This window comes from Ptiloglossa arizonensis, chromosome 11 (assembly GCF_051014685.1).
Source record: "Ptiloglossa arizonensis isolate GNS036 chromosome 11, iyPtiAriz1_principal, whole genome shotgun sequence".
Taxonomy (NCBI): domain Eukaryota; kingdom Metazoa; phylum Arthropoda; class Insecta; order Hymenoptera; family Colletidae; genus Ptiloglossa; species Ptiloglossa arizonensis.
Genome location: NC_135058.1, coordinates 17,241,238 through 17,254,026, shown reverse-complemented (window position 1 = coordinate 17,254,026; position 12,789 = coordinate 17,241,238). Strand labels below are relative to the sequence as shown.

The 12,789-nt window shown below is 53.3% G+C and overlaps 1 protein-coding gene across 1 annotated transcript; it reads right to left on the bottom strand.

The window, feature by feature from the left end:
- Nucleotides 1-353: 353 nt before the first annotated feature.
- LOC143152766 (putative fatty acyl-CoA reductase CG5065) lies at nucleotides 354-10,405 on the bottom strand. Its single transcript, XM_076323240.1, has 4 exons — nucleotides 10,106-10,405; nucleotides 6,133-6,609; nucleotides 4,335-4,562; nucleotides 354-1,664 (listed from the first exon to the last, which is right to left on the bottom strand). Exons 1-4 carry the CDS (start codon nucleotides 10,288-10,290, stop codon nucleotides 1,331-1,333), a joined length of 1,224 nt encoding a protein of 407 aa, XP_076179355.1. The 5' UTR covers nucleotides 10,291-10,405; the 3' UTR covers nucleotides 354-1,330.
- Between the last annotated feature and the right edge of the window lie 2,384 nt (nucleotides 10,406-12,789).

The window sequence follows — 12,789 nt, the reverse complement described above, 5'->3', positions numbered from 1 at the left end:
ACGGCGTTTCTGCTTCCTCCTCCTGTGGAAACTTTCCCTCCGATTATTCGGCCAGCAGTTCGAGCAATACCGTTGACCGTGCTCGGCGAGAGCAGCGTTCAAATTAACTCGTTAGATCTTAGCGTTATTGTACGGTTACATTTGTAACGGGCTTTGAAATAAAGCGAGGGGAGAAAAAGAGATCGGACTTCCGTTTGTAAACGATGTCTTCGTTTCGCGAAAGCGGAACTTCCCTCGAGAGGAAATTACTTCGCGTTTTACCGAGCCAAGTCGCGACCGCCGAGAAACTTTTTCTTCTCGATTTTGCGGAAACACGGGATTCGCCGCAAGTACACTTTTGGTAGTAAAATTCATCGGGTGGATGGAGTTTTTATTAAAATGTTACAAATGTCCGGTTCGTTCGACTTTCGTCGATATATAGTACGTACCGCGCGCTATTGACTCTGAATGTTGCGCTCGAACCGTATCGAAGTCGAACCTTTCGTCTGCTTTTCCAATCGTACGAAAAATAAGTCGAAACTTTCCGAGACGACGACGATCGTACGAGACGCGATCGCGTCGCATCTCGCGCGATGCGATTTCGAAATACCACGAGCGAACGATTAAATGATATCAATAGAGGGAACGAGAAAGAAACCTGCAACCGAACGAGCGCTACTTCGGAACGCGGAAAGTAAAAATAAAGGACTCGAACGCGCAAGGAAGAGCGGATCGAAATCGGCTCTTCGAAGGAGACACTTTTTCGTAGAGATACTCGAAACGAAGCAACTCGGGTGGAAATATTTGACTCCTCGATGTAATTTTCCCGTTTACGAATCACACCGAGCGGAAAGTTTGCTTTTTCGCGTATGGCTCGCCTCTCCGTTTGCGCGCGACAGAGGTAGCCTCGATCGGAGAACCTTCTCCGGCTCGAGTGTACCCAGCATCCGCGGACGGAGAAATTTCTTTTCGTTCGTAGGCTCGAAACGAGAGAGAAAACCCTCGTACTCGGAGTCTCGAAATCTTCGGGCAACGTACGTACGCGTATACCTCTGGTACGTAGTGGTCGTTTGCAAGGAGATCGGCATTTCTTTGTCGTGGCGCGTCCTTGTTCGCCGAGTCCTTGTAGGCGATAAACGTTGAATCGGTTTTCTTTTTCAACGCCTCTTCTTTCACGTCGAAGCGAACGAGCTCGATAAACGCGACGGAAGGTGTTCAAACGTTCAACGATCCGTCGATACGGCGGAGTAAGCGAATCCACGGATCTTTCGAACGCGTAACCGAATACGCGTCGATGATCGGTCGTCGTCGATGTATACTCGAAGCGAGAGCGTTCGAAGTTCGAGCGCGTTTACAGTTCGCGATGTTTCGCGGGCGCGTAACGGCCGAATAAGAAAAATACGCAGACAAAGGCGGCGGCGAGGAGGAAGCAGAAGAGCGATCGAAAGATTCTCACGAGCTCGACGTTTCCCTCCTCGACGCAATACTTTCGGGTGGCGGCGGCCGCGCACAGAACGTAACTCTCTATGTCGATATCCGCGGTAACCGGAAATGCATCTTGGTCTTCCGGGGCGAGACGTCGTTGGAGCAGGTACACGCGATTCCTCTCCGCTGACCACGACCTCGATGAAATCGACTCGAGGGATCGAAGCGCATTACGAACTCTCTCGTGCTCTCGTAGAAGCCTGCGGAGAAGCAAATGTTTTTACCGCCGCGTCTCCCCCTCCCACGCGGCCTTAATGCCGCACTCGCTCCGAGCTCTCGTTGCTTCCGACTCTTCGATTCGCATCTATTTCTTTCGAGCGCGGTTCTCCCCCTCGATCGTGATTTTCCTTCGACTCGTTTTACGCGGAAACGACTTCACCTCCGACCCTTTTCGATCCGTACGACCGTCCCGTTCGATTTAGCTCCGCGAACGTTTATCGCGACCACGAGACGTTCACTCTCCAACGAACGAAACGAGAAACGAGAAACGAGAAACGAGAAACGAGAAACGAGACGCAGGAACTTGGAAAGTGTCGCGATCGCTTCGAGGTTTCGGCTCTTTGAGATTCAATCTCTTCGATGACGGCTAATTAAAATCTCGTTGGGAGACTCCTCGTTGACGAGTCTCTCGGGTCCCTCTCCAAACTTTTTCTTCGTCGATTCGCGATTCACGACGCAAGAGAGGAAGCCTCTCGTAAACATTGCGGTTACGGTGATTCGTCGAGTCGTTTCGCGAGGAAACGCATCGAGAGCCACGCCCGTGATCCGTAAAGTTCAACCGTAACGCTCGAGCGACCGTCTCGGACGAATACCTGGACCGATTAAAATCGGCGAAGGAGATACGTCGAGCGACGCGTGCCAAAATCGACGTATTCCATCTTCGAGAGGTCCGAAAGGAAATTCTCGTTACGCGTAGGCCGAACAATTCGATCATCGAGGAAGAAATATTTGTTCGGCGAAGCGAGTCGCGTAGCTGGGTGGCCGCGGGTCCGTGAAACTCGGTCTCTCGGAGTCATCGAAGGGTCGATCTCTCGTCTTTTCGTTCCGCGTTCGCTCGGTCTCGCTGTTCGCTTCAAAGACGAACCGCGGAAATCCGTGGACACTCACGGGTCTCTTTCGAATACGGAGAGAAGCTGGCTCGGCTTTGCCGGTTAACACGGAAAGACTCTTCAGGGACGATCGACGAGAAGAACGACCCGGATGCAACGAAAGAGGGGGAAATGGAGCTACACCGAGGAAGCTTCGGCCTGCTCGCGTTCGGTCGACGTTAAGGGTCGAGAGAGACCCTTGTTGCGCGCGACGAGTTCTCCACCGATGAAGCTCCAAATGTCTACACTTTTCGTTCCATCGCGATACTCCGTAGAGAATTTACCGGCGAGGTAAATGGATCGAAAGAGGCGCGATATCGAACTCGGATCGATACGATTAAACGCGAAAGCGAAGAACGCGTACGCGAACGAGCGCGTGGATCGAGTACGGAACGAAATCGCGTAAGTTGTCGGGACGACGTTCGACTTTTGCAACCGGCAAAGAGGAGAAACTTCCACACGGCGCAACCTCGGAGATCCAACTTTGACGGATCCACCGTTTTCCGAAGCGATACGAAACCGAATTCGCGAGGAAATATTTGTTTAAAACGTCGCGCGTATCCTGTTAAAATATCAACGCGAGGTTGCGACTGCTCCATCGAGAGTTCGACGATAGAGAGGAATTCGATCAAAGTTTCAGCGCGCACGGCGAACATCATCGAAGGACGAACGAACGGAAGAGTGCCTTTCCTCGAGTTTTGCCAGCGAAGGAACAATACGCATACGTATGCGTAGAATTTGAAATTGCATCTGGAAGGAGAAGCAAGTACGAAGTCTACGAGCTCACGATTCGGTACGAGTTTTCGCAATGAACGACATTCGTTTAGAAATATTTCGCAATCGATTTACCGGTGTTTACGGTACCGTTGCGATCGAACGACTCGTCGTTTCGAGGTCGTTTCGCAACGAGGTACCTTCTCCGAGAAAATTTGCATCGCGGCTGAAATTTCCCGCGCGATCGCGATTAAACCGATTCGAGGGGAACGTTGGAAGCTCGCAACGTGAGCGCGTAAGTCGTTTCGGGAACGCCCAGTTTTCGTAGTTTCTTCGCGAACCGCTGCCCGGTCCGAGAATCGCGGGAACCGCCGGTGAAACGTATTTCAACGAGAGGGAGGAGGCTGTCGAGATTTTTTGACAAGTTTCCCCGTCGTTGAACGAAAAAACTCGGGATTTTTAAAAGCAATCGGAGAACGAATCCGCGAGTCGTTCTTTTCACGCAGGGAAAACGAGTTTCGTTTCTTTGTCGCCTTGGCTGCTCTTCCGTGCCCTCTCTTTTTGTTCCTCCAGCCGAATACCGCGGGAAACCTGTTTACTTTGGTATTCGGTTAAATCGTAGTTGGAGATAACTTTTACTTTTTTACGATCGCATCGCATTTGCCAAGTGTGTCGCGTCCCGTGTCCCGCTTCGAGCCCCAACTTCCACGGAGTGCATCCTACGCGCCTTCGCGAACACTGCGATCGAACTTTCCCGAAATTCTTCTTCGATGGTTCTTTCGGAGAAGTTGGGTAGCGGATTCCCGGCTTTTCCCGCGTTGACTCGCATCGGATAACTCGGTACCTGGGTATTCCGCGAATCGCTTTCCGATAGCCGTCCGAAGCTTCGCCGCGTTGCGATGGAAATTTGCCGCAGAATCGCGAATCGAGCGCGAACCGAGCGCGAACGCGGAACGTAATCGAACTCTCGATCGAGAGGGTGTCGACGATCCGGAACATGCCGAGTTCTTCGCCGTTTTTACGAACTCGGTGCTCCTCCCGGCGCGGAGTTTCGCGGTATTTCTCTACCTTTTCTTCGCTCCGAAGAGACCGAGAACCGTGTCGCAGATCACGGATGGCAGCCACTCGAACAGCAACACCAGGAGCCAATGCAGGCCCGCCATGGACGTCATTCCACGGAATCCGAAACTCGGGTACCCGAACTGTCGGTTGCCCCGTCGACCTTTCTTAACCACCTCGTTCCACGTGCATCCGATCGGCGCGGCGTTGTACACCAGGGCTCCCTGCACGTTTTTCCTACGACGAAAAGAGAAGGTAAATACGCGGGAGCGGAATCGCGGCGAGGGGAGGCGAGGCGAGGCGAGGCTCTCTCGGATCCCGAGCACGTCGCCCTCGGAGTCAAGAATCGGTAAATTGCCAATGGTTCGTCTCGAAGGTTTCGATCCGTCTTCGTCGAGGATCGTTGATTCGTCGTCCGATTCCGTCGCGAGCCAACCGCGGGGATTTTCCCGCGAGTAACTCGAATTACTCGCCGATAACGGCGGCGTTCGCGATAACGCGCGTTGAAATTTCGAAAACTCGTCGTCGAGCGTTCTCGACGGATCGTTGTCTACCGCGCGACCACGATCCTAGATGGAACGCGTTCGCTCTTCGACTCGTCCAGCGAATTTTCCTTCCACGATTACGGAATATTTCGAAAGCGAGATCGAACTCGCGTCCAGAATCGCGATCGCGAGTCCGCGGGGACGCTCGAGAGGAGAAAGGATCGGGTCGGTGTTTTCCGGGATCGAGCCTCTCGCCCGATTCGTCGAGCAACGCGTGCAACGTTCCGCGCCACTGCGTCGCGAAACGCGATTTACCTTACCGGACGTTGATCGATGAAACGATACCGGTGTTGTCGAACAAACGATTCCTTTTACTCGAATCGACAATTTTCCGAGGAGACGCGAAAATCGCCGCGCGGCCGATTTTCGTTTCGCTTCCGCGGAGAGCGGAGAGCGGAGAGCGGAGAGCGGAGAGCGGAGAGCGGAGAGCGGAGAACGGAGAGTTGGCACGGAACGCGAACCTATTACCGGGGATTCGGTAAAACATGCCGCGCGTATCGTTCGATCGTTTCGTCGTTGACGAGACGCGAATAAAAGCCAGCCGCTCGAAGGGTCCGCTCTCTCCGACACGAGCGCTCCTACAGCGCGGAAAACGTGACGAATTTAAAACTCCGTTCTCGATGCGGGAGATTAAACCGTGGTCGTTTCGTTCCGCCTTCCGCTGCGGCGGCTGTCCTTTGAAAAATGGGCCTGTCGTCGGCGCGAAGTACCGGAACAACGATCCGTTCTTTCGTTATTACCGGCATATTATTGTCGGCTTCCGTTTCAGCCGGGCATAAAAGAGGTCGTGCGTTTCGGAGTACTCCGGCACACGAACGAAACAATTTGCATTTCCTTCTTTTCGCGGAGACCGAGCTCCGTCCCGGTTGCAATTATTTTACGAATCATCGTGCAACCAACCGACGAACAATTACGCGCCGAGGATCGCTAATTTCCATCTCCGTTTCGAGGTTGTACGCGTCGTTTCGCGTACGAATACGGCTCGCGAATTTCGTTGAGTCTCGAATACCGGCACCTCGATCGAATTCACCCTCTTCCGGGAAAGGTACGAGACGTAACTGTCGCTCTCGCCGAACCGAGCACTGAAAATCTACGCGTTCAACCCGTATCGAACGCACCGGGAACGGATTCTTCCGTCGTTCTTCCGATTGTTCATCGAACGTTCGATTTGGAGAAATCGTTGGTCCGTGGACGCGTTCGGGGATAGTCGGATAGTCGGATAGTCGGATAGTCGGATAGTCGGATAGTCGGTTGGTACTTACTCGATGGCCCGTTCCCAAGCAACGGCGAGCAGGGTGTTGACCGTCAGGTCGATCGGGATGATTTCCGCTGGAAACTCGGATTTGCCCTGAGCGAGGCCCGAGCCTACCACGAAAGCCGTCGATCCTTTGAAGACGTCGACGAAGCCGGGCATGGGCTCGCGATACGCCGGCCCGATCAACGGCACTCGGACCAGAGCCACGGGTATCTCGGGTACGCGTTCGTTCTGCAAGCTCTCCGCGATTCGGCCCTTGTGCCGGAAGATGCTCGAAACGGCGGCCGCTACCTCCAGTCGCGGTAGCTCCTGGCAAAACTCGAACACCGTGTCGTGCGGACCGGCCGCGTGAAGCACCACGCTGACCTTGCTCAACAGTTCCGTGTCCTCCTTGCTCAAGCCCAGTCCATCGTACAGCAAATTACCCTCCAAGGCCTTCACGCGAGAGATCGCCTCCGGTTCCTCTTGCCTCAGTCTCTCGAATCTGTGGCAAACCAACGGGAGGACTCGTTGTTCGTCGAATCGGACCACGGCCAGCTTCGACTCGAGTAGCGAATTCGGGAACGACGCGAACCGTGAGGGAATTTCCCGCGGAATCACCGACCGGGAACATCGGTGACGCGTGTCGCCGAGGAACGGAGAAACGCGATAACCGTGCGACTCGTTCGCGAATACTTATTTCTAGATCCGTATCTACCATTCCGGGGAGCTACGAGCCACGTAGGTGGTTGCTCGAAATAACGCCGATGCGTTAACGGCGTCTCGAGCGATCCTCCGCGCCCTTAACAACGGAGGCTCTGTTATTACGCGACTACCCATTGTACCGTAACCGCTTCACCGTCGCAACGCCGGTTTCTCGTCGAGAGCACGCGATCCGGAAACACATCGTTTCTGCGCTCGAGTTTCGAATCTCGGAATTGAATTTCGTTCGCGCCCCGTATTAGCGGCTTTGTCGCGTCCGCGTAGAGTTATCCCGAGCGGTTCGAGCGACTCTTGGGGTCGGTTCTTTGTTCGAAACGCCGAAGCGGATCTCGACCGAGTTTCTCCTTCCTATTGTTCCTCGAGAAGGAAAATTGTAAGAATGGATAGGTTACGCGCGAATAAAAATCGTTCCGAGCGGTTGCATTTCGTGCGTTCCCGGTCGGTGTTAATTTCGTTTCGAAGGATGCTCGCCTTCGCCACTGTGGAGCGAAGGGCCGATTCGAGGCGATCGAACGGTCGAGAAGAGTGTAATATTTCGTCGAGACGCGCTCCGTCCAACGGTCTTTCGTTCAACGGTGCAAAGGGTGCAACTGTTCGCAACGATAGACGGGTAACGTATACACCGTGTATCTGTTCGCGCTGGGAATCGGATTTACCAATTTCACCGGTAAAAGTAAACGCGAGATTGCGCAACCACTATTGCGTAACCTAACCGTCGCGCGTTCTCCAACGAGCGATCGGTTCGAAGCGCGCGGTTCGACCGTAACGTATACGCGCGATGAGTCGCGTTCCGTGATCGTTGTGCAATAATTTACGATCTTTCGTCGCAAGGTGTAATCCGATGAATTTTTTCCGACACCCGTCGCGTCGGTTCGCGTTTATCCGTTAATCGCGCGCGGCGTCTTCCGATCGGTGATATTTCTCCGGGGTCCGTAGCTTCCTTCGTGAATTTTAATATCGCGAAATTTCGAACGCGTCGACGAATTTTCCTCGAGCTCGTAAACGGAAGATCTCGCGCCGCTGGCGCGGAACGCGCTCTCTGATCGCGGCGAAAGGACGCCGACGAGGAAACCGCGCTAATGAAAATAAATTTCCCCGCCGGTGAAAATACTCGTTTCCCTCGCGGACCACGGTCGAGTTTTGCCTCGCGTGTCTCGCGACGCAACCCGGGATCGTTACGGTGGACGATCGCGTAACACCGCGATACGATTTATATCGTTCCGCTTCGGTTCCTTTCGATGCATGCTTCTTCTCGAATCGAAACGTTTTCCTTTCGCGCGAGAACCCTACGATCGCGCGGAAAGAAATTTCCGATCCCCGTTTTCGCGATTCGATCGAGCGAAAAGGTCCAACGAGATCCCAAATATTTTCGAACGCGAGTAACTCGCGAAAAATTCCGTTACGCGTAGGAAGATTTCGTCGAAAATAAACGTTTACCTTTTCCGAGGCCGATAAAGTTTTCTCGAACGGCAACGGTCTTGCGTTACCGCGTTTCCATTTCGGTGGGTTTTTTCCGCCGGATCGCGGGTGTCGCGTTCTCGTTTTCCAATTATCGGTCCGGGCCGACAGGGTTGGATAAATCGTTGGGCGCGGTGAATCCATTTAAAGTCACGAATACCTACCATCGACCCCGAACGCAAGTTAAACAAGCTTCCCGTTTCCCCTTTGCTCTTCGGGCGGCGCGATTATCCGCGAGATGATTCGCTCCGAAGGAAACGGGTAATCGTTTGGCCGAGTTCCGTGCACCGTACCTCCAGCGAGATTTACGCGTCACCGAGGAAACGTAATTAATTCGTCGAGGAAATTTTTCTCCGCGCTTTATTTCCGGATCACTTGACCGCGTAACGGTTCAACGTTGCTGACATTTACCGCAACGAACCGAGAGAGAGAGAGAGAGAGAGAGAGAGTCGTTTCTATCTTCGCTCCGGCGCGTTTCGTTTCGATCCCTGGAGAGGGAATAATATTATCCGTTTTCGATCGCGTATTCGGAAGGGGTAAATAAACCGACACGGATCCCGCGGCAACCACGGCGTCTCTGATGAAAAGCTAATCCGCACGCGTTGCTGCGTCTAATGAACCCTTGATTACAGCGGAACGCCACGGCACCGTCTAACGAACGGCTGATTAAACTCAGACGCGATGTCTAACGAATATGCGACGTAACGTACAATGCTGATCGCAACGGTAGGATATTCGCCGCAACGAAGGATCGAACGGACGAGAAACCCGAACGAAATAATTCCCCCGGCAACCGCAACGCGGACGGACGTTTACGCGCGGCTCCTCGATACGTTTTTCTTCGACTTCCGAACGCTGCGAGAATTCGCGAAAGCTTGTACGCTCTTCGTACAAAATGTGACGCATCGATTTACGGAAGGGAGCTCGTTCCTTTCCACGTTGTGGAACGTTTCGAGCGAGTGGTACGATTTTGCCACGAATGAATTACGTCGGAGATCGAAGGGAACGGGAAACATCGACATCGCGCGCGCAGAGCGTCGTTTTTACGAAGATCAAAGTTTCCGACGAAACGATATTCGAGCACGAATTACGAGACGTCGCGCACCGTTCTCGGTTCGCGCAAAAATGCTTCGACGTTTGTTTTCAACTTTTTCGCTCGCGATGCGCAACTTCCAAAGTGGTTTTCGAGGCTGATCCGTGTCGGGTCGCGGGAGAACGTTCCACACCGGGAACGACCCGAGTCTACGAATAGATGGAAATCGATCTTCTTCCACGATGCGAGTACTCGCGCAACAAGGACGACGACGGAATAATTTAGCGAACCGGAGTATGAAATACGATCGCGTCTTTCCCGTTTGTCCGATCTTTTGCCGACGGATTATTATTTCTCGGAGATTTTCGTCTTCCGCGAAATAAATCGTTCGAGAGGGAAGAATCCGCGAAAACGGCATCCCGGAAAACCTTTGCCTCGTAAATTCTTTCCAAATGCGCGATGTAAACCTTTGAAACGGATCGCGCAACGACGTACTCGCGACCTACGCACGGTTACGGTTCTCGGCGAACGAAACGCGTCGAAAGGCGTGCGGATTGAACGCAAACGGACGCTCGAAGGACCGACGCGATTTTCGAGAGATCCGAGATTTTTCGAAATTTTCAAAGTACGAACAATTTTGTTGAATATCTCGAAGGAAAAGTACGCGAACGGCGCCACCTCGCAGAGACGATCGAGCAAACTCTGCGAAATCGGATCGACGAGAGAGATCGTATCGTGTGAATAGAATAGAACACGAGAGAGCGTGGAAGAAAGTCGGTGGTCGTACCGAGGTGATAGGAAGATGTTCTTGATCCTGTCGTCCTTATTGAAGCCACTCCGGGATCTGAGCACGGCGTACACCCGCACTTCGGGGAACGAACGTAGGATCTTCTCGAGGAGCGCTCGACCCACGTCACTGGTGACACCCGTTACGAGGAGCTCGCGGTTCGCGTACCAGTCGCGAAGAGTCATGTCGATCGACTGACCGATCAGAAAAGAAAGGAACACCGCGGTGCACGCTGCACGCTGCACGCTGCACGCTGCACGCTGCACGCCTGCGGCTCGCTCGCCGCGGCTTCGGTTACCTTACGCCGCTCCGGCACCGTTGCGTTTCAACACCGGAGGAAACCGTTCGTTCGGGAAGCGGAATCTCGCGAAAACGAGGAAATCGATTCCAACGAGGTCGACGCTCCGTCTAGGCGCGATCGCGGTCCAACCGTTCCTTCGCGGCGAAACCGCTTTCTCTTCGCCTCTCCGACGATTCGAATTTCGGAGATTCGAAATCCACCGGGACTACCGATTTTTACCGGGTCGGAACCGATAACGAAAAAAAACCGCTTCTCGACCGAGTGGAACTCGTCCGGTGTTCGATTCGACTCGGTTTCCGTCGCGATTCACGGTTCCCGTGGCTCCGTATCGATCGGAGGAACCGCCGCGTGTCACCGGTAGCGACCGCGCTGTCCTTTCGTATACCGATTTAATGGAATCCGAGGCCCGAGGTGTTCCCTCCACGGGTTTCCCTTTAACGCGGTATGTCACGGGCGTTGTTACGCTCCGAGCAACCTCGACGAACGAGGAACGGACGGTTCTTGATCGCGCGCAGACGTTTCACGGACGCTTCACGGACGCTTCACGGACGCTTCACGGACGCTTCACGGACGCTTCACGGACGTTCGGGACATCTCCGTGTAAATGAGAGCACCGGCGTGCCCGCCAAGATCGCCAACGACGCAGAATTTCCAGGGAATCGAGCTCACCGGGCTCGCGGCTCTCGTCGAAGGGTTCGAACGTTACGCGTTTCTGCGCTCTCGAGCGTCTCTAACGTGCGGATAACAGGGAACTTCGTAGGACAACGTTATCGTCTCGAATCGATGTTATTCGCTTTTTCGTTTCGCGGAAATTGCAGCGCTAGGCAGGAAATGCTCGAACGAAACTCCGTTTATTGGGATCTCGCGGGAAACGAGATAGTTCGTGGAACAGTTTGGCCGGGGTAATACCGGCGTACCGATTTTCCCGTCGAGGAACGATTTCTCGTTTCCACGATAGAGGCGAATATTCGAATACCGAATTCGGCCGCGTCCATTGGCTTCGTCTAAACGGAACGAAGCTTCTTTCGGGTAAACGGAGAGGGAATCAAACGAGACTCCGTTTCGAATCGTGGGAGCCGGAGATTCGACGGACGCCCGCGCGTTTCAATTTGAATCGGCGCGTCGCACCGCGCCACATCGCGGCTCGCGAAATCGTTCGAAGCAGCTGCTCGGCTGAAAAAAGGAGCCGTTGCTAACGAGTTTCGCGTTGGGAGCGCCGGCCATCCGAATAAATATTAAACGTTACGCCGCGGAATTTGTTTACCGCGTCTCGCGGAATAATCCCGTTGGAAACGAAACGATCGTTAATTTGCATTTAAACAACAAAATGGCCAGCGGGCGTGCAGAGTCGCCGTGCCGCGTTAATATACTCGGCGAATCGTCGTCGTGACGCTGAATAATTGTAAACAGAAGCAGCCCGCGGTCGAAGCATCGGTAGTCCGGTAACTAGTTTTTTCACCTTTCCGGCCGTCCGGCCGTCCGGCCGTCCGGCCGTCCGGCGACCCGCCATTTCCCTCCCTCTCTGGTCATCTCGCTTTATTTCCATCTATGAATATGTGCATTATTTGCCGCGGCCGGGCTGCTCGTACACGCGTTGTTTGCGAATACAAACGCGAGCCAATTTAGAAGAAACCGTGCTAGCCGCCAACCAGAAAGACGCGTCGACGCTCCGATGGACGTTCGTTATCAAGGAACGTCGATATCCATCTCCGTATCGATGCCAGTATTTACTCCCCGTCACGAGTGCGTTGCAGCGTGCCACTCACTTTCGTGACGTCTTTTTCGATATCGACGTATTTCGGGGCTCGGACGTCGCTTCTGCCGTTCGTTTCGTTATCGTGTATCGCGATACGTTTCGATTTCACGAATATCCTTTGTCGAGGAGAACCACGGGATTCGAGCGCGTCTTCCTTCAAATTTTTCGGATTTACGCGCGTTTTCTACGCCGCGTTCGCCGACGGTGGACCGCGAAACTGCCCAATTTTAATAACGGTAATTTACGGAAGAGCGTAAAACTGCTCGATATTTTATACATTGTACGCGCAAATAGGGGCGAACTACGATTACAGTCAGAGTTCGGGGGATGCGCATTCGCGTGGAACTGCTGAAACTCGGTTACCGAACGAGGACGCGGTACCGTGGAACAAGTTGACAGAATTATTAAAGTCATTTCCAGCGGAGCACATTTCGCTGATCCAATTTTGCTTCTCCATAGAAATCCGTTATGGAGAAATTCCGAAAAATCGAGGGATTCCGAGCGATCTTTGCGGGAACGTTAAAATTCGGAAATTTCGAACAATTCGATTTGCAACGTTCGATGTAAACGCGAATCGTGGTTCGATTAAAAACGATCGTTCGTAGATATTCTTGAATTTCTTACGCG